The following is a 22033-nucleotide window of genomic DNA, read 5'->3' on the forward strand; positions in this document are numbered from 1 at the left end:
ATCGGAAAAGCAGAAAACAGTGTTCATAAATGAAACCATCAAAATAGTGTACCCTACTAGCATTCCAAATGACACAAATACAGAGAGAACCCCACTCTGTCATATTCCTAACCACCCCTATTTACAATAGCTCTTAAAGGCTACTCTATAGCAGTTACTAACGCTGAAGTACTGGAGGCAGCAACCCTGATATATTCATCATGTGGAGGTACATACAGCGAGCCCTGTTGCACTCACAGTAGCTAGCATGCCACTGCCGTAACCGTAAAAGATGGCCAAGTGGCTCTACGGAGCGTTTGGCAAAGAAACACTCTTAGCAGAGCGTATGTAGGCTGGTGGCTGTTAGATTGAACATAAAAATAGAAGGCCTGTAGGCTGTTTGAGCAGGGCCCTCCTCACCTGTAGCCTCTGTAAGTCAATTTGTTATGTTACATACTACGTGTAATATCCTGTCTACCCATTGTACAGCGCTACGGAATTTGGTGGCGCTATATGAAACAATAAATAATAATATATACAACAGTCCCACACTTATCAGCAGCCATGATCTTTTTTGTTTTTTTTTACAGTTATCACTGAAGCACATTGTAGTGGTATCAGGTATTAAGTAAGTGTCTTCCACACAATAATCTTAACGTTGACATAAAAAATTGCCATTCGTATTTTAGAGTGACCACATTCAGCCACTTTTGTAGGACCGGTATATTTTTCCTATATTGCCCACCAGCACAAATGCTGCTGGCGAATCAGTTGCCATTCTAAATCCCATATATCACTGGGCAAAACTTTACCTGTGCAGGTTAGTGATGTGATTATTTTTATGTAGCTTGGAAAAAATGGCTGCTGGGGTCACCATAATCACCATATTCACAATATGTACTGCATAAAAATAAATATGTGCAGGCTGTTGTTTCCATATGATTATTTTTTAATATTACATAATATTCTTTAAATTATAGTTTTTCATGAAGCACAAAGAAGAGATTGTCCCAAATCGAATTAAATAAACATGCCAACGTCCTGTCCTTTGTTCGGTCAGTATACTGCCAATAAAGCTTATTCGAAAAATTAAAAAAACAGGCTGGTGGACTTATCTCCCCGCAGAAGGGGAGCGCGTTTACGTCACTGGGTGGGCGGGGCGCCGGTTGTTACCGTGCGTTTGTGGTACACATCTAATACGGACTGTAAGGGCTTGGAGTGTGCGGTTCCCGCGCCACCAACTGAACGTTGCGTCACTGAGGTGACGTCACAAAGCCGGCGCCATAATTCCGCCCTGCATCGGCTGCCCGCGGCTCGAGATTAATAACAACAACAACGGCGTGTTTGGATCAAACGGGGCACAAGAATTGAGGCCGCCTGACTGCCTCTGTCTGAGGTGAGTGCGACATTGTGTTATGTATATGTGCGTTCGTGTGCTTGTTAATAAACACATACCAGGGTATGTCCGTATGTATGCACCGAGGTACACAGCACGGTGCTTTGTATGTATGAACATGGCCTTTTGTGCAAATGTGTTTAGCTTTCGGACGCGAAACTATACACGGAAGCCCCTTTGTTTGTAACGTATACCGAGAAACGACCGGATGCGCTGCTATTTATTCTCATAGCGGCTTTCCGGGCTACGCGACCGGTATAATTTAAAAGTTGGGGGGGGGTGTCAGTGGATTGGCCCTTCTTCTAGTGTTTATTATTGTGTTATTGTTTGATGTTTTCCAAACTGAATTAAAACATTACTGGAGGTTATCCACAGTGTCAATTTGTTCCCCCCTTCTCTGGTGGTGTAATGTTATTAACTTTTATTTACATAGTACCAAAAGAGCTCCTTGCAGTAGTTGCATTTAAAGGGTTTGGCAAAACTCCAACTATCAAGCTAAGACCAGCCGATCCATTTGGTAAAGAGGGCCCTGCTTACAATGTGAGGCAGCAGTGCATCCGTTTTTGTGGTCCCCTTGTTATTTGGTGAGGCTGAATATATCCTAGGGCTCCTGCAGCTTAATTGATGGCGCTGAAGTTTTATCCTGTGTATTATTGGTGGCTTCTGAAATAAAATATTTCCATGTATTAACTGTCAGTCTCTTGCTGTAATAATTAGTTTAATATAACTCATGTTGTGCTCGCTAGAATAGGTCACGTGGACCCGTTTTAAGTCTTAGTCTAGACCCCTGTGACCTAATCATAAAGAAGACCGAAAACTGGCTAGAATGAAAATATTGGCATGCCATTGAGTGAAGACTAGTAACGACCCTGCCCAGCTTCATTCATGCACACATGCGCTGTATTAGACGTTCAATGATTAGGGCATACAAATCGTTAGAACTTTAACACAGGATGGGTGTTCAATGCTTGTGGCATGTTCCTTAAATATAAAGGAAGCAACGTGAATTTACCTGGATTGGAGCTCATGCTCCGTCAGTTCTGTCTTGCGTATGCTTCATTCGTGCACATGTCACGTGACGCTGGGTGACTGTGTGCACCTTACATCTGTAAAGCAGTCTCCTCGTTCGTCCTCTTAGTCTCCCTGGTGCCACTAGCCCTAGGCTCACCCTTGGCACACACTCACGATAAGACTATACAGTTACACACGCTCATGCTAATATCATACAAAGCGACTGCAAAAAATGGCATCCATGGGAGAGTTGCAAGGTGAAAACCACTACTGACCAAAAAGTAAACAAAGGCTTATCTCACATTTGACAAAAAACCTCTTTATGACCCCCAATACTTGTGATAATATTCCATGGACTGATGAGTCAAAAGTTGGACTTTTTGGAAGATATCTGGCATAAAACTAACACAATAGGAATGTCATATGATCAGTTAAACATGTTGATGGTAGTGTGTTAGTCTGGAGCTGCTTTGCTTCTTCAGGACCTGGACAACTTTCTGTGATTGGAAGCATGAATTCTGCTCTCAGACGAAAAATCCTTAAGGAGAATATCCATCAGTTTGTGACCTAAATCTCAAATTTAGTTGGGTTATGCAGCAGGACAACAATCTGAAGAACATAAACAAGTCCGCCTCTGAATGGCTCAAAAGAGACAAAACTAAGGTTTGGAGTAACCTGGTCAAAGTCCTGACTTGAGGATGCCGTGGCATGGCGTTTAAAAGGGCGGTTCATGCTTGAAAACCCTCTAATGTTGGTGAATTGAAACAATTTGAGGGACAAAATTCTGCAAACGTTTGATAGCAGTTGTTGCCACCAGTTAGTAGGTTTTGGGGGGCAATTACATTTTCCATGGGTGAAATAGGCTTTAATTAAGTCTTTACCTTTATTAAATGAAATGATCGTTTGAGATGCATTTTGCTTTCTCACGTTGTCTTTATCTTATATTTAGTTTGATCTGATACTTTGACAAATACAGTAAACAATAGAAAGAATAGAGAGGGGGTAAATATTTCACAGCACTGTACATTTATAAGCTATACACACTTACTCCAACACTATACACAAATACACTGAATCCGGCACTACAAAACCGTAGACACACTGACCCTGGCATATATACATTTTCAGACGCGCGCACACTGGCTACAGAACTACAGTATACAAAGATGTATATATACTCCCTCTCACCTTGCTGGGCGCCTAACAGCACCTGCTTTAGCACACCTCTGCAGCTAATTGGGGGAGTCGGATTCTGGGTGGCAGCACTGGCCAGTGCTATCCCCTACTCCTGCAAAGCCCGGGGTGCCAGGAAGTGACTTCTAGTCACTATAGTGTGTGTATGTGAATACTATATATACTTCACTGTGTACTGTGTGAAAAATGCTGTAAAGTAAGAATTCTCTCAGAACTAGACATTTGAGTGAACAAAATAAAATGCTAAAAATAACTAACTTGTCTGAAAGCATTCTTACTTTACAGCATGTTTTTGCACCTACATAAATCTCTTGTGTTTGTGTGTGATATATGTATGTGTGTAGTGCTCCCTGGGTTTTACTGTGGTCACATAGACCAGCAGAGAGAGTGCTGCATAATTCCTGGTTTTACTCCTATGGCAGCCATGAGCTGTAGGAGGGTCTGGCTGGGTTAAGCTAGGTGCAAAAAATGTTGGCGGTCAGTGGGTGGTATATATTGGGCAGCAAGTGAACATTTCATCCTCAAAGTTGATGTGTTAGAAGCAGGAAGAATGGCAAGCATAAGGATCTGAACGACTTTGACAAGAGCCCAATTGTGATGGCTAGACTGGGTCCGAGCATCTCCTAAACTTCTAATCGTCGGGTGTTCTGCAGTGATCAGTACCTATCAAAAGTGGTCAAAGGATGGAAAAACAGTGAGCCAGTGACAGTGGCGGCCAAGGCTCATTGATGCATATGGGGGGAGCGCATGAAGGCTGGCCTGTGCGGTCAAACTCAACAGATGAGCTACTGTAACTCGAATTGCTAGAAAAGTCAATGCTGCCTCTGATAGGTGTCGGGGCACACAGTGCATCGCAGTTTGTGATTGGGGTTGCGCAGCCGCAGACCAGTCAGGGTGCCCATGCTGACCCTTGTCCACTGCCGAAAGCACCTACAAGGGGCATACGAGCAAAAGAACTGGAAGAAGGTAGTCTGGTCTGATGAATCACATCTTCGTTTACTTAACATATATGGCAGGGTGCGTGGAGAACACATGGCACCAGAATGCTGGCGGAGGCAGTCTGATGCTTTGGGCAATGGTCTACTGGGAAACCTTAGCTCCTGTCGTTCATGTGGATGTTACTTTGACTCGTGCAACCTGCCTAAGCATTGTTGCAGACCATATACACCCTTAATGGACACTGTATTCCCTGATGACATTGGCCTCCTTCAGCAGGATAATGTGCCCTGCCACAAAGCAAAATTGGTTCGAGAATGGTTTGAGGAACACAACAAAAAGTTTAAGGTATTGATTTGGCCTCCAAAATTCCCAGGTCTCAATCCAATAAAGCATCTGTGGGATGTGCAGGACAAACCAGTCGAATCCATGGAGGTCCCACCTAACAACTTAAAGGATCTGCTGCTAGCATTTTAGTGCCAGATACAGCTGGCACACCTTCACTGGTCTAGTGGAGTCCATGTCTTGATGGGTCAGGGCTTTTTTGCCAACAAAAGGGGGACCTACACAATATTAGGCAGGTGGTCAAAATGTTATGGCTGATCGGTGTATATATACTTCAAGGAAATGTAAGCAGCACAGGCCGTGTGCACTTGTATATATTAACTCTGTTGCTGCAAATGCAATTCTGCTGTGTCCTAAACATAGTGACTACTGTATGGGAGCTAAATGTCTGGCTTTAATGCAAGATTGCTGTGCTTCTGGGGGAGGACTTTTTTAATAAGTTAGCATTAACAAAATCCTGTTTGAGCACACTGGGGTCAAAATCCTTTTTTTTATTTTTTACTTTTTTTTTTTAATAGAGCTTGAATAGTATGTCCATCTGCTGATTTTCTTTTTCGCATGTGTGTCAGTGGCACACTATCAGAAAGGAAATAAAAATCAGATCTGTGTGTTGCAAGCCAACTCATGGGAATATATTTTTGCGCCCAGGTAGCAAGGGGAAGAGTAGGTTGTTCATCGGCCACGTGATCTTTCATCGGCGATTTAGCTTGAAGCAACAGGACCCCTGCCGCTAAAGGCTGACACTTTTTCACAAGGTTAAATTTTCTTGGTCCCCCCCCCCTTGTAAACGCATTGAGAATCCAACATAATCCACCCCATGCATATTTACAGAAATATTATTCATTCCTTTCAGTGGAAGTGCTCTTATGATTTGCCTGTAAATTGAAAATGATTATTTTTGTATGTATATATTTTTCCCACTGCAGCATATCACTTTCTGTACCAAAGAAATGGTGATGGAGAAGCCAAGTCCCCTGCTGGTAGGGCGGGAGTTTGTCAGACAGTACTACACTCTTCTAAATAAAGCTCCAGACTTCTTACACAGGTGAGTATTTGGAGTGGCACTGGGTGGCTGTTAACCAAACCACTGACGTCCTCAAGACTCGTATTAAGGAAGCTATTGTTAAATAACCACTGCCATTGTGGGACTGTGGACATCGCATTTTTTTTTCTTAGCTACATTTCAACTTTGAGATGTTCCCATTTTTTTCATAACATACCAACAGCTTTAGTCTGATGGAGATAAAATGTTCAGTATTCCTATTTGCAATGAAAAAATGTTTCTGCATGTATATACCTTTTTTTTATCCTAAGGAAAAATTATCTTTCCCGGATGTGGAAGGTAACAGTTCTATAAACATTTTGTGATCCCGTTGTTTTGATGACACTTTAGCTAAACAAAAAGCTCTTTCCCCTTGATGACAGTTGACGTGCCTCACACGTCATTGTCTTAAACAAGCTTAGAAATCGATCCTCCCAAGCGGTGTTGCTATAATCTGTTGATATAGAGGCACTAAGCAACACTGTAAACTTCTGCAGAGGCCCTGTGTGATCGCTCTCTTTTTATACACCCAGGAAGAGATAACTCTTTCTAATCATTAAATACCTGATGATTAGCATTTGCTTAACCCAACTTGTGCATCTGGTACACTTACTGTGATATTGCAGCATTTGGGTTTCCTACATTGGCCTTGTCTTGTTTTTTTTTTTTTTTTTTTTTTTAAGTCCGTTTTTGTATTTCAGGTTTTACGGAAGAAATTCTTCTTATGTACATGGTGGACTGGACGCCAGTGGAAAGCCCCAGGAAGCGGTTTATGGCCAAGCAGTATGTATAGGCAGTTGTGGGACTTGTTATAACACCAGTCTAATAATACACTTGTTTATTTATGTTGCCTAAATTAGTTTTTCGGTAAGCCCTTTCTTTATGCTGATTTTCTAAGAGAATTTCTGTGTTCTCTCATTAGAGGGCACAGTATTTATTGTACTCACAGCTCTTAAAAATCTCTCTACAGGAAATCCACAAGAAGGTGATGTCCCTCCAGTTTAGTGAATGCCGCACCAAGATTCGGCACGTGGATGCTCATGCTACTCTGAGCGATGGGGTTGTTGTTCAGGTCATGGGTGAACTTTCAAATAATGGACAGCCAATGAGAAAGTTCATGCAGACCTTTGTTCTTGCCCCAGAAGTAAGTTGAACTCATCATCTGTTGTACAGTAGGCACAGGAGTTGTTAGGATGGAAAAGGGATTTGCTTTCCTGAAAATATGGAGTATTGGTCATTTTTAATGTTGCAGCAAAATGCTGTTTCTGTGAAATGTAGCTGTATGTTAAATCATATTTGCTACTGTTACTCCATTCCGATAATGGCCCACCTGCAGGTTTTCTCACTTATAAGAATCTGGCCAAACACCCCACAAAGAGAAACCTGAGGCTCATTTATTGTATTTAGGGTTTTTTTCTCTTTCCCCTTTTAGGGTTCAGTTCCTAACAAGTTTTATGTTCACAATGATGTTTTCCGTTACGAGGATGAGGTCTTTGGTGATTCCGAGGCAGAGATGGAAGAAGGTAAGGTTACCTTTTTACTTTCCTATCTGTTATTAAGCATTTCTGTGTGAAAATAGTTCTTGCGTAGGAGTTAAAGTGTGTCTATAAATCTATCTTGTATTGCTACCTCACCACAGCCATGACGAAGTTCTCAGTAGGTCTTGGAACTGCTGATTTGTTGTGTAGTAAAATAGTGCTAGTTATAGTGCTAGTTATAGCTTTTGTGTAACTGTCACATTCCATCTATAGCAGGATTATGTTTAGTGTGAAAATGTTTGGTTTTTGTATAAGGGGTGCATTGGTGTAAACATTCATTTATAAATGACTTGGCATATAACTACTGTGTAATTGGCCTGCCAAGATGGAATAATGTCACAACCAATGGCACCCAAAGGTCAAACAGCAGCTTGTCTCATGGCATGTTATTCTCTGTTCTGGGTTTTTATTATAAACGTTTATAAACTGATTTCAGTGTGGATCAACTACTCTGAGTCTTGATTTGATATTTTCTGCAGAATCTGAAGAGGAAGTTGAGGAGGAGCAAGAGGAAATGCAGCCGTCTCCTGAGCCTGTCGCAGAAAACACAAACAACTCTTATTACGATGCACATCCTGTGACGTATGCCGAAACTTTTTATTTGTGTGTGTGTGTGTCTGTACATATATACACTATATGGACAATGGTATCGGCACACAACTCTTAATTATTGACTTCAGATGTTTCCCTCAGACCCCTTGCAGGTGTATAAAATAAAGCAGTTAAAGTGGAAGCGTTTAGGAACAGCAGCAACACGACCACATATAGTCACGGAGCGCGTCATAAAAGTCGCAAGCGCTCTGCTGATTCCATGGCTGAAGCGTTTCAAACTCCTGGCGTTAGTGGCACTAAAACTGTGTGGCGGGAGCTTCATGGATGGGTTTCCATGGCCGTGCAAGCCTTCACGTCGCTAATACAATGCCAATTGTTGGATCGAGTGGTGCAAAGCACGATACTACACTGGACTCTGGAGCAGTGAAAACGTCTTATGTGGAGTGACAAATCGCACTTCTGTTTGGCAGTCTGATGGACGAGTCTGGGTTTGGCGGATGCATTGTGCCAACTGTCAAGTCTGGTGATAGAGGGATAATAGTATGTGACTGTGTATTGGGGCTGTGTTGGGCCCCTTCCTTCCAGTGAATGGAAATCTCAATGCTTCAGTATACCAAGAGCTTCTTGACAATGCTTTGTTTCCAACTTTGTGGCAACAGTTTGGGAAAGACCCTTTTCTATTTCAACATGAGTTTACCCCAGTGCACCAAGCAAGTTCCATACAGACATGGTTGGGTGAGTTTGGCGTTGGAGAACTTGGCTGGCCTGCACAGAGCCCTGACCTTAAACCCATCAAACACCTTTGGGATGAACTAGAACGGAGATTCCCTCAATGGGCAAAAAATCCCACAGAAACACTACAAAGGGGTGGCCCAACTACATATTAATGTCTATGTATTTAGAATGCAATGACATAAGTCTGTGTAATGGTCACATGTCCCAATGCCTTTTGTCCATATAGTGTAAATGCAAGTGCACATTTACATTGTCTAAAAGCACAAGTGTATCTGGATGTTTTTTCTTCAGTCTCAGAATGTCGTGTATTTGTCTTTGTGCATGTGTCTTAATGGTTTGTGTAGCTCTGTTTCTTGGAAATGCATGGAGAGATTCAGTTTTCACATGACAAAAAAAATACACTAATATGTTGCCACAGAAGCTGGAAAAAAGCTTCAAAAGTATTTTTAGGTGTATTTGCATAATGTCCTAGAGAACATAGTTTTTTTTTATAAGCAAACTTTCTTAGCCTGTAGATTTGTAAAGTTTCAGTCTAATTTGTTGCCTGTTGTATAACTGCCACCGATACTTGTATAATATTGGTAATTTCATGTTTGACTGTCCTATTTAATTGCTATTCTCTTTCAGCAATGGCATTGAAGAGTCATTGGAAGAGCCTATTCCTGAGCCTGAACCTGAAACAGAGTTAAAGAACGAAGAGCTCAAACCAGAACCAGAAGAGAAGAGCCTGGAGGAACATGAGGAGAAGTCTCCAACACCACCACCCGTTGAACCGACCATTCTTCCCCAAGAACCACCCAAGGTAACCTTCTACTTTTCTGTAGTCGTAATATTTATACTTGTCAATAACATGGATTTAGTTGCTTAAAATCAGAAGGGTCCATTTATGGAGCATCGTATGCCCCCCTCGCTGTAATTTCAGAATGCATTGCATTGGCAGACACTCCTCACTACGGATAATTTTTCAATTACATAATTTTGCCATGAACACTTAATAGCTATACAGCACCAAAGCAGGCACTTATGGACTGTTGCTATAGAAACTGTTTTTTTTGTGCTTTCTGGTTTTAAGCCTTCAGAAGAAAGAAAACTAGATTTGCTAAGATTTATGTGCTTAACATACTAGATAACTTTTATTGTTTTGTCTTAGTTAGACAGCAGCTGTAGTATAATTTTATTTTTAGCAGATCAATGTATGGTTCTTGAACTACAAAAAAATAATCTGTTGTTTTGTATGTTAGAATTATTTGCAGCACTTTCTCAAGATATGACGTTAAAGTAAAGCTCCAGTGCCTCATGCGTTTCCACCAACCATAAGTTGCCAGGTTTTTCGATTAATCGGATAAAAAATATGTACATTTTCAGTTTTATTTAAAATTGAGTGCAGTGCTGCGAGCAATCTGGATCCTAGTATAATAGTCCAACCTCCTATTTGAGGTCTGATTATAAGACAACCTCGACTATAAGATGAGGGGTATTTTCTAGAGCATATCGAATATAAGATGAGTTCTTCAGTTGTTGCAACCCTATAAACATGTATATTAAATTACTTCCTTAACTCAACGGAGAAAAAATTAAGCTACGGCACACCTACTCCGTTGTCTTACTTTATTATTAGTTTAGTGTGACACTCTTAAGACATTCTGTTGATCTGTGTGTCAGGAATCTGCCTTATTGGTATAAGGCAGCATAGTAACACTGGGACTTTCTTTAGGAGAACCTTATTATTGTCACATAATTTCTAAAAATTACATAAAAGGCTTGGCATACTGGCAGGCATAGCCTTTCTTTGTTTAGTCACATTCACAAAACCGCAGTTTGTAGCCTTGCATGTTGTGTATGTGGTGCTCACTCGTGGGCTTTGCTGCCTAATCTTTACATTTATAAACTGGCAACTCATGGGCTTGGATTATCTCTTTTGGGTCATGAAGATATAATGTAAAATCTCAGGCTGTGTAGAAGTGAATACTTGTGTCTTTAGTCCTTACAGGCTTTTCATTTATTTCCTACAAAATTGTAAAATTATACACATACGTTTTACGCACCCGTGTATGTTTATACCAAATATTTTATGGTATGTATATTTATAGGTGTCACAAAATAACACAATGCACACATTACAACATTTCTAGTGACTCTCCCAGTTTTTTTTCTTTTGTCTCTTGTTAATCAACTAGTTTTTCTTGACATATTATCTGCTCACAGATGTGAAGATTTAAATTCAAAACACCATTAGTATTTGGTTGTCAACAATCTAGGTTTCTTTTGCAGCTTGATAAGTATTGGCATGTATCATCTTCTGTAGGCTTTCTCCTGGGCATCAGTGACCAGTAAAAACCTGCCTCCAAGTGGCACTGTCCCATCATCAGGAATTCCTCCCCACGTAATAAAAGCTCCTGCTTCGCAGGTAACCAGGCTGTAAACGTTTCCTTATATACTTAATGACTTTTTTGTTGAAATGTATATTATATCATTTTAGATGTGAACCCCAGTTAGATTAATTTGTACCTATTTAAACAAATAGTGAATGCACTGCTAGAAGCTGCTGTTATGGAGTGATGCTTCAAATCCGGGATAAACCTGCTATTTTTAGGGTCATACACCCCTGCTTTAAAGCTTCAACGTTTGCCTTGCCACACAGCGATTGTCTTAGATTTTTTTTTTCTTCATTTTTTTTCCCCCATGCACAGCCATTAAGTGTAATCACTTTTTTAAAAAAAATCTATATTGCAGGCAAGAGGTGAAAATAAGGCTGACTCTCAAATTCAGTCTCCCCGTGTGCGAGAACAGCGTCCCCGTGAAAGACCAAGTTTTCAGCCCAGAGGTCCAAGAGCAGGTAAGATGCCTGAATGCATTATCTGGGATAGTTGCACGTTCTAGATCTGCCAGTTTTTAGAGTTTAGATTTGCACTGATACCATTGTATGGGATTGTTTTTCATTAAATCTTCTTAAACTGGTAAATCGTGTTTTTGTTTAAAAGATACCTTTTTTTGTGTTGTATTGAATGTTTTGGGGTTTTTTTTGCTAGAATGTGCATTTTCCTCCCTACCTTGCAGCAGAATACACGCTGCGGTTTTCTCTAGGAACTAGAGCTTTCCAGTTAATTATAACTAAATTTATTTTTCTCTAACATCGCATTTGTTTACACAGCTTTTTCAGAAGCTGTTAAGTCCTCTTTGTATGAAATCATTCTGTAGTAAATGTTAACAATCACCACCCACTTTTTTGTAATTGATTTAGGACGAGGTGAGACAGAACAAGGGGAGTCGGATAACCGTCGTATGTTCCGCTATCCTGACAGCCACCAACTTTTTGTAGGCAACTTGCCACACGATATTGACGAAAGTGAATTAAAAGAGTTTTTCATGAGTAAGTAGCATTTAATCCAAACACTAAATGCAGCATCCCTAGAACTGCATTCATATTCACTATAAGGATGAGATGAGATTTTCAGACATCTGAGACATTATAGCTCTAATATTGTTCTTTATTGGTACATTTTCTAGATCGAAAATAATCTTTTGCCTGATACACTAGCTGCAGCTGCCCCTCCCCCTTTGTAGGCCAATGGTTCTTGCTACTGATTGGCTGCTCAAAGCGGGAGTGTTTTCTGCACAGGCCCACACACACCAGCAGTGCTCACCAAGTGAGTGCTGGTCCTGACGGGAGGTCAATATATAACGTGCAGGCAGATGTTTGGCCAAAACGCATTGTATGCAGAGAGAATAGCTGCATCAGAAAAAGGGAAACCATGAACATTTACTCACTGGACAGCTCTTAATCACAGCTGTTTTCTTTGAGATTCTGCAATGTCTTCTTTAAAGCCACATTAAAAGCAACTTTAAAAATTCTTTTTTTTTTTTTTTTTTTCAGGTTATGGAAATGTGATGGAACTCCGGATTAATACCAAAGGCGTTGGCGGGAAGCTTCCAAACTTTGGCTTTGTTGTGTTTGACGATGCTGAACCTGTTCAGAGGATTTTGCAGGCAAAAGTATGAATGCTAGGCCACTAAAAAATCCATTGCCTAGATCTAGATGAGTTGAAAATCCATTTGTTTGGGATTTGTTAATCCATTGCAGGTGGCCTGAAATGAGCCTTCATAATACAATGCTGAGGCATATCATGAAAGTTATCTCAGCAGTTTAGTTCTGCATTATGCAGGACCAGAAGCTCACTGAGCTTGGCCATTTGTAGCGCATAGTAATATCCAGGAGTTGTATTGTACAACTCACCTAAGCAAAGTTGATATAGTGGTATTGGTCCAGGAGAAGCCTCTGTTGTAAATGGCTAAAGGCTTGTAGCCTTCAGTAAACAGTCACATCTTCTAAAAAAAAAAAAAAAAAAAAACAAAAAAAAAACCAGCAGATGTCTTCACAATGATAGACAAAAAAAAAAACCATAAACTTCCAGGGCTATTCGCACAGAGCTGCCTTATGTTACAATACCTTTACTTCAGACAGTTTCTCGGTAATAATTCCTGCCAGCTTGGATTCTGTCTTCCATCTGTCTGCGTATCCCAGATTTTCTGCATATTCCAGCATGGACACAGCAGCTCAGATGGGCTGGGGCCTATTAAATCACTTGTGTTCAAAGCAAGGATTTGCTTAAATCTTGGTCGAAGCTGCAAGATTTACTAAACCTTTTGCAACATAAACTCGCTAGAATGTTAATTAACGGTTTACTGAAAAGAAATATTAAGGTATAACAGTGGTCATGTTTTGTCATTGCATAAAGATAATGAAACCACCCCAGCAACACATTTTTTCCCGGCGTATAGTGGCAGTACCGTTGGGTTTGCTCTCTTCCCCGGGACAAACACTAAAAAAGATAGAAGGGGTTAAGCTCCACCCCCCCCTTACCCTATAACTGCACGTACCGGCGACCAGCAGTCAGTTCTTTTTTGTCCCGCAGGGACGAGCACTGGGGATTCTGCTCCATTCTTCTGCCTCGGCAGCTTGGATCCGGATCGGCCGGCACACGGGTTGTGTCCGGCGAAAGGGGGTTCCTGCAAGTCCGTTCGCTCCCCGGGTGGGAGCTCGGCTGATCTTTGCAGCACCGCGTTACAGAGTGAATCTGTAGCGGTGATTTGTTTCAAGCAGGGGAGGAGCATGCGCAGTACAGTGGAACGCACGCCCGGGTGGCTATGCGTTCCACTGATGATCCGGCCGTGCTACAGCGCATGCGCGGCTCGGATCATCCGATTTTGGCGCCAAATTCAAAATTGGCTGCCTATTTTATGCTGTGCAAACCTGTCTGACCACAAGAGTGTGTGTCAGGACAGGTTTCCGTGTTGTCTGAACCCCCCACACGGTTTTTGGTGATCTTTTTATTGATACGCCAAAAAATATGTTAACCTTCATCTCCAGAGAAGGATAAAATGCCTTCGGCTCCTCCCTAAAAGGCTTCATGCATGTCTAAACAGTTGGGGCTACAGGAGGAGATGTGCCAGCAGTGTTTAGCAGATATCCGGGCAAAAGAGAAACAGAAGGATATGCTGTCCTTTCTATCCTGGTTCCAGGATAATTTGTCTCAAACATTTCAAGCATTTAAGGAGGCTGCCTAACCAAGGGTGCACGACAAGCGAAGTTCATCCACATCAGAGTTGTCATCTGGGGAATGTTCGCGTTCATCTATGGATGTGTCCAGTTCTGAAGGTTCAGAGTCGGAATCCGGTTTTTCCTTCGCAAAAACTGGGGAATTTTGTTACAGGAGTAACCAGATATGGTTGAATCCAGAAGCTAAGAAAAAGGGTTTTCCAATGTTGCCTCATCTAATGGAATTTGCACGGCGTGAGTGGAAACATCCAAGTGATGTGTGTTTGTTTCTAGACACCTTTAAACATATTTTCAAGCTTTAAGATGACATCATGTGGGGAGAGCTTCCTAAGGGTGATGTCCAGATTGCTCAGTTGTCTAAGAAAACTACGTTGCCGATCGGAGAGGTTTCCGGCCTAAAAGATACCATGGACATAGGAGCAGAGACCGCTAATAGAAGAATCTTCCAAGGTCATCAAAGCAAAGCAAAGCAACATCAGCTGGAGCAGCAGTAGCGAGAGCTCAAGGCTTATGGCTCCAGAAATTGGAAGACCACATTCTGGAGGATGCAGATAAGGATCTTTTTCACAACTTTTGGAGAATTTGAAGCTTTGTAATGAATTCTTGATGTCTAGCCTACATGGATCCGCAGGTATCCCTATTATAGGCAGAAATATTCCACGGCAGCGTGATCCTCACCGTAGGATAGATCTTTCTTTCAGAAAAATAAAGATTCCAGATTTTACCCTTAACAGCTAGACAAGATAGGGCAAGACGGTTCTGTCAAAGTGGGAGGTCGCCTTCAGACTACCAGCAACCCATGGATCCGTCAGATTATATCAGAAGGCTACACCATAAAATTTTGCAGGTCTCCACGCAATTGTTTCCTAGTATCCTCTTACCCAGCGTTGAACAAGTATGCAGCGTTTATTATAGCAGCATCTACACTCCTCGAGCAGGGAGTTATAGAAAACGTTTCAAAGATACAGGTTCCTGGTCCCATACCGGGGCACTCTTCATCCTGTACCGGATCTGAAGTCCATCAACCAATATATTCCATATCAACACTTCCGTGTGGAAACCATCTCTTCGGTTACTCAAATGATTCAGAGAGAGGATTATGTGGCTTCCCTAGACCTACAGGACGCTTACCTGCAGGTGCCAATAGCAGTAGAGTCAAGGAGATTTCTGAGATTTGCAGTGAAGACAAGCAAAGGTTTCCATCATTTTCGGTTCAAGGCGCTACCCTTCGGCCTACCAATTGCTCCAAGAGTCTTCACCAAGATTCTCACTCCGTTGGCGACAGAACTGAGATTGAGGGGAATAGCTGTGGTTCCATATCTGGACGACTGGCTGATAAAAGCTTCATCCGCTGCACAACTTTTAACAGCTCTTCAAGTGATGATCACTCTTCTCAAATAACACGACTGGCTTCTGAATGTAGCCAATTCACGCTTAACCCGACCACAGAGATCAAGTTTCTGGGGTTTCAGGTAAACTCAAGATCTCTACGCCTCTATCTTCCAATAGTCAAGGCCATACGCATTCGGCTAAGTGTCGCCGAGCTACAAGCGTATCCTCTCTGCTCTATCAGAAGGGTAATGAGCAGTTTGGGAGTTATGACTTCCACCATGCCGGCGATAGCCTGGGCACAGGCAAGAATGAGGCCTCTGCTATGGCACGTTCTGTCACACTGGTCCGGGACCGACGAGGATCTAGACAAGTACATTCTGATATCTCAGGATGTACTTCAACGACTAGAGTGGTGGAAGGTCAAAAGAAATTTGACAAGCGGACTGTCCTTCCAGCCCAAGCAGTGGCTGATAGTTACCATGGACGCATCCCAGACTGGTTGGGGAGCTCATTTCCAATTTCACACAGCACAAGGGAAGTGGTCAGTGCAGGAAGCGCGTCAATCGACAAACTTCAGGGAACTAAATGCCGTCTTCAAGGCTTAAGTACTCTTCAAACCATGGATATTGAGCATCCCAGTGAAGATTCAATCCGACAACGCCACAACACTAGCCTATATTAACAGACAAGGAGGTATGAGAGTAACCAGTCTCCAAAGTTTATGCACAAAAATCATGCTATGGGCACATGAAAATCTAGAAGCTATCTCGGCGGTCCACATCAGAAGTCAGAACAATGTACTGGCAGAAACAGATGTTCTCAAGCAGATTGGTCCCTTCATCCGCCTATTTTTCAAGGGTTGGTGGCAATAGTAGACCTGCCGGAAGTAGATCTCATGGCGACAAGACTGAATCGGAAAGTCCCTCTTTTTGCCTCTCTATACAGAATGGTATTCCCTCCATTTTTTTTTTTTTTTTTGGATGGTCTGGAGATCAAGTGGCGATTCAACCTGGCATACATCTTTCCTCTGGTGTCTATGATGTCTCGAGTCTTGCTCAAAGTCAAGATGGACAAGGCAAGAGTACTGGCAGTTATCCCGTTCTGGCCAAACCGGAGCTGGTTTTCCCACCTTTGCCAGCTTTCGGTAACATATGGGGACCTTCCGTTGTCCGCAGACGTTTTGGAGACAAAGGGAATTCCACTCCACATCCTTCAAATGTTCAGATTGACGGCTTAGTTGCTGCAAGGCTGATCATGAAATATCAAGGTATAGACTCAGTTATGACTACTCTCCTCTTGGGGTCAGTAAATCTTTCTACATCAAGATTTTATCTAAGAACCTGGAGGAAATTTCTTGAATGATGTCAGTTTCAAGGCCTGCAGTCTTCTCCTCCACCCATTCCGGTCATTCTGCGTGTTTTACATGTGGGATTTAAAGCGGGCCTCAAGGTTGCAACATTTTAAAGGGCAGATGTCTGCTCTTCGTCATTTTCTGCTACTCAATCTGGCGTCGGATCATTTCATTCGGAGATTTTTTTAAGGCCATCACGATTAGAGACCTCCTGTTACATCGTTTTTTCCACCGTGAGATCTTACCGTTCTGCTCAAGGCTCTATGCTCGACTCCGTTTGAGCCTCTCCAAGAGGTTTCACTTATATTCCTCTCCCTGAAGACAGCATTTTTAGTAGCTGTCACATCGGTACGACGGATTGAGGAACTCCAGGCTCTCTCAGCCTCAAAAGGTTTTTTCTCATCTTTCATCAGGACGACGTACTTATGTATCCTAGGCCGTCATTCCTGCCTAAAGTCTTATCTCAAGCTAATATTAGCCAACCTATAGTCCTGCCAACGTTTTCTCCAAACCCTATGACACCAGAAGAAAGTGACTGGCACTGTCTAGATGTTAAGAGAGCTCTTACCATATATTTGGGGCGTACCGCTTCCATTTCGCTCATCTGACCATCTGTTCCTTTAGTTCCATGTAAGATCTTCAGGTCAAGCTGTATCTAAATCTACCCTGGCCAGATGGCTCCCATGCCATCCGGCTGGCATATGACTCCTGTGGTGCGACTATTCCTCCTCCGATTAAGGCTCACTCCACACGATCCTTCTCTGTCTCTTGGGCCTCCAGGTCTTCAGTCTCTCCGGAGGAGATTTGTGAAGCAGCAGCGTGATCCTCATGGAACACTTTCATTAAACATTACAGACTGGACATTTCCTCTGCTTCGGCAGCTGAGTTTGGACGTCAAGTCCTGCACGCTGTTAAGATCTAACTCCCTCCCTTTTTGGGGGGGATCTTGCTATATCCCAACGGTACTGCCACTATACGCCGGGAAAAACAGTAATTTTACTCACCGTAAATTCTCTTTTCCCAAGTATAGTGGCAGTACAGGTTTCCCTCCCTAATTTCGTTATAAGATAATGTTTTTCCATCTTTTGGTCCTCTTGTTATTAACTGACTGCTGGTCGCCGGTACGTGCAGTTATAGGGTAAGGGGGGGGTGGAGCTTAACCCCTTCTATCTTTTTTAGTGTTTGTCCCGGGGAAGAGAGCAAACCCAACGGTACTGCCACTATACTTGGGAAAAGAGAATTTACGGTGAGTAAAATTACTGTTTTTGTATGTCTACAATTTGATATTCATTTAAGGCTTTATCTCTGTTTTCAGCCAATTATGTTCCGTGGAGAAGTAAGGTTGAATGTAGAAGAGAAGAAGACCAGGGCTGCCCGTGAAAGGGAAACTCGAGGCTCTGATGACCGCAGAGAGATACGCCGCAACGAAAGAGGAGCTGGAGGACCCCGTGGAGTCATTGGTGGAGGAATGATGCGTGAGAGGGATGGTAGAGGTCCTCCTCTCCGTGGTGGGATGACTCAAAAGCTGGGCACAGGAAGAGGTGCTGCACCTATGGATGGCCGTTTCACTGGGCAACGTCGCTGAAATAAGTCTAATACAGTTATACCTACAGTGGTACATTGTTCGTCGTGTTTGCATTCTTGTTAATTTTTAGCTTTGGAATGTGACACAGCCTTTAATTTTTCTTCCTCATTTCTTTGATGTGAAAACATCTTTTTTGTTACGTTTCAATTGAGGTGAACTTTCTTTTCCCAGTTTCTCAGCAGGATTTCAACTGTTAATTTGTGCATCCCAACTTTGGAAATTTAAGGACTGAGATGACCAGTAGCACTGCAAATAATCACATGGACCCTGAAAAGCCTTGTCCTAGTAGGTTCTCTTTTGAAACCCCTTTGTTGCACATGGCTAGTATTACGGTTTCACCGTTGGAAACAAATGTGCAGTGCTGGTCGCCTACAAATCCATTTCTTTTATGGCTTTGGCTCAAAAACAAACAATGGTTATGCACTCGTCAAAATGCACTAATCCATTAGAAATAGATCCTAATGATGGCATCTGGTTTGACCATGAACTACATGGCAAAGGCATGCAAACCATAACAGATATAAATTCTCCAATAGTTTTGGTTACTTACTGAACTTGCAGTGTTTCAATACTCCAGAGGGCATAATCAGAATTACTAGGGAAAGTTTCCTACATGAAGATTTTTTTTGCACTTGACCCTTGATATGGAGATGGCTGGCTGCTCAACCTACTCCATCCCCTCCGAATCCCCTTCTTCAGCTTTGTACAGTAAAAAAAAAAACATACTCAAATGTATTAGCTCTCTGGTAATGTAATAAGCATGATGGTGCCTTCTACTAATACATCATTCCAGTCATTGCTGGTGTTTTTTATTTTTATTTTCCTTTGTACAGTGAATGAATTACTGTGCTGCAAAGCCAAACAGCTTCAATACATTCAAGAATCATTGAAAGAAAAAAACGCCTGTCTAACCAAACTGCAGTATATGTACATCAGTAGAAGTTAAGAGTTCCTGTTTTTCCTACAGTTCAGTTCCGTTGGTATTTACTTACCAAAAGTGTGGGGTATACTTTGTTGTATGAGATGAAATGGTAATGTCTGTGTCAATAGCTGTAAGTGTAGCTCCTAGAAGTGCATACGTAGTTCTGGACTGTTTGTATATGCTGCCCTGCAAATGTCCAGCTGCATTTTCTGTTCACTTGTTCGCTCTGTTGATCCTTGGAGCAGAGGATGTAATTCAATGCTTGTGAGCAGCAGCTCTTAAGTGTCTGCATTTTACAGTACCTCACAGGGTTTTTACAAGATTTTTAACATGCACATTGCTCCCTCAATGACCGGGAGGGTTTAATTCCTTCACCTCATTTAGTATCCATCGATCTCTGCTGGACTTCTGAAATGTACCGTATCATGACGGTTGCCTGCCAAAATGCACACATTCCAACATATTACCACAGAAGATACTGATCAGCCTGGTGCAGTCATGTTCAGTGATGCAAAGAAGGTAAAAGTGTGAACACATAAAGCTGCTTCTGGGCATGTCGGACGAACTCCTTCCGTTAAGGAAAACTTAACAGTACACATGAGGTAACACGCTGCTTTGACTTATGCAACTGTTTGCTGAGCCTCTTCTAAAACGATTGTGCACAATGTTTTTCCAGTCCGCAAGGCAAAATAAAACGTTTTTTTTGGGTTTATTTTTTTTATTTTTATGTCTTGAGGTCTATTGTGTTTAATGGCAAGTCTTGCACTATTTCATACATTTTCTGGGACACAGATTTCTCATGGTTATAATTTTATATACATATATATATTTTGTGTTATAAATTTTTACATTTGCAATCTGTTACCTGGACGTATTGTACTTGAATTCCTTAGAAGATACAGCAAATCTTGGACTGGTTATATCTTCATTTAAATTTAGCAGCTGAAGTAATTTGCCACCCGTTGTGTACTTCTTTTTTTTTTTTTTTCGTTTTAACTCCCTGTCACCATCTCAATTGTGTTACGACAAAGGGGAACCTGGACTAAGCAAAAGTGTAATGTAACATTCTAGAGAAGCATCAGAGCCATTACGCTTAAGTCAGCTTCAAGTTTCTATATCTTGAATACATATCTGAAAAGTTTACTTGGTGATTGTTCACCTACTCTGTGTACATTTCAGTGTTGTCTTTTCAGTAAATGTACCTCACTAACCAAGTTGTAGTTTCCCTTCCATTAATGTTCATTCTTGTTTAGGTGTTATGTTTTGTTTTCAATAGTAGCCAATCATTGAATTTCTATTGACACCCTCTGCATTCCCATATTTTGACTACATAGTTGTTGGAGACGTGCTGAATGATCTCTCCCGTCTGTTTGCTGTAATATGTTGAACATTATATGCCAGTGGACACTAGTAACTGTGTTGCTGATGGAGAGTATTTTTACTTCAGTTTCCATATTTTGAATGTGTTCAAGCTAAACCAATAAACTACTGATGTCTTCAGCATGGACAATCTTCCTGGTCCTTATTTTAGATTTTCTGATTGCTTTGATTCAGCTGAATTACATTTCCAGCGATGTGATTTTTTTTTTCTTATGGCTTTTTGGATCTGTGGCCTAATGAGAATTATCATTTACAGCTTCTTTTTTTCCCTCCTCCCATAAAATTATATATACATACATACATACATACATACATACATACATACATACATACATACATACATACATACATACATACATACAATAACATTGATTCACAGTTCTGAATGGGCATCAGATAAGGGCTCTATTTCCCCCTTGCTTTCCTATCTGTTCTAGTTAAAAGGTGGATGGAGTGGGCATACCCAGAAACTAGTAAGCTTAACTTACTGGACAATGCCTACCATGTTTTAACTTTTCCACTCAAAAAGGAAGGCGCAAGAAATGTTAATTTGCATAATGAAACCTTACCCCCTAAATATTTCCTGTTACAGAAACATATTGGGGGGGCTGCGCATTATGTTTGTGACAGGAAATACTTATTTGGGGGGGGGGTAGGTGCACATTATGTTTCTGTGAGAGGAAATAATGTTCACCTACCTTCCCCCCCCAAAATATTTCCTGTCACAGAAACGTGTGCCTACCCCCATATTTCCTTTCACAGAAACATGTTTGCCTACCTTAGTTTCTTTTATCAGTGCAGGCAGGAGTAGTAGGGACATAAGGCTTTTTCCTCAGAGTCCACAGGCAGCGAGCTTGCACAGGCCAGCCGGTCTGCAGATGCTGCCAGACTCCAGAGCGCTAGAGGAAGTGACGTCATGAAATTAAACATCGTCGTCCCCGACCCCCCCCCCCGGATCAGCCTCCGCCAATCACGCCGTTGCGGCACATAGCACTGCGCTAAAGACAGAGCGGCAAGAGGGGGAGCGCTCTAATGGGTGCTCCCCCTCCTGCCGGTCTGCCCTGCAAAAAATGCCGGCAATTCAATAATTTCTTAATATACTGATACAGGCAGGGTGCTCTAAATACCGGCTGTTCCAACGAAATACCGGCCAGGTGGCAACCCTGGTTCTATTATGT

General features: G+C 41.9%; 1 protein-coding gene across 1 annotated transcript; it reads left to right on the plus strand.

The window, feature by feature from the left end:
- Positions 1-1200: 1200 nt before the first annotated feature.
- On the plus strand, positions 1201-20975 carry G3BP2 (G3BP stress granule assembly factor 2). Its single transcript, XM_053461613.1, has 12 exons — positions 1201-1375; positions 5788-5906; positions 6605-6686; positions 6874-7047; positions 7336-7426; positions 7921-8023; positions 9356-9530; positions 11034-11135; positions 11462-11564; positions 11970-12098; positions 12603-12721; positions 18284-20975. The coding sequence occupies exons 2-12, from the start codon at positions 5812-5814 to the stop codon at positions 18551-18553; spliced, it is 1443 nt and encodes a 480-aa protein (XP_053317588.1). The 5' UTR covers positions 1201-1375; positions 5788-5811; the 3' UTR covers positions 18554-20975.
- Positions 20976-22033: the final 1058 nt, after the last annotated feature.

Source organism: Spea bombifrons, chromosome 1 (genome assembly GCF_027358695.1).
Source record: "Spea bombifrons isolate aSpeBom1 chromosome 1, aSpeBom1.2.pri, whole genome shotgun sequence".
NCBI classification, from domain to species: domain Eukaryota; kingdom Metazoa; phylum Chordata; class Amphibia; order Anura; family Pelobatidae; genus Spea; species Spea bombifrons.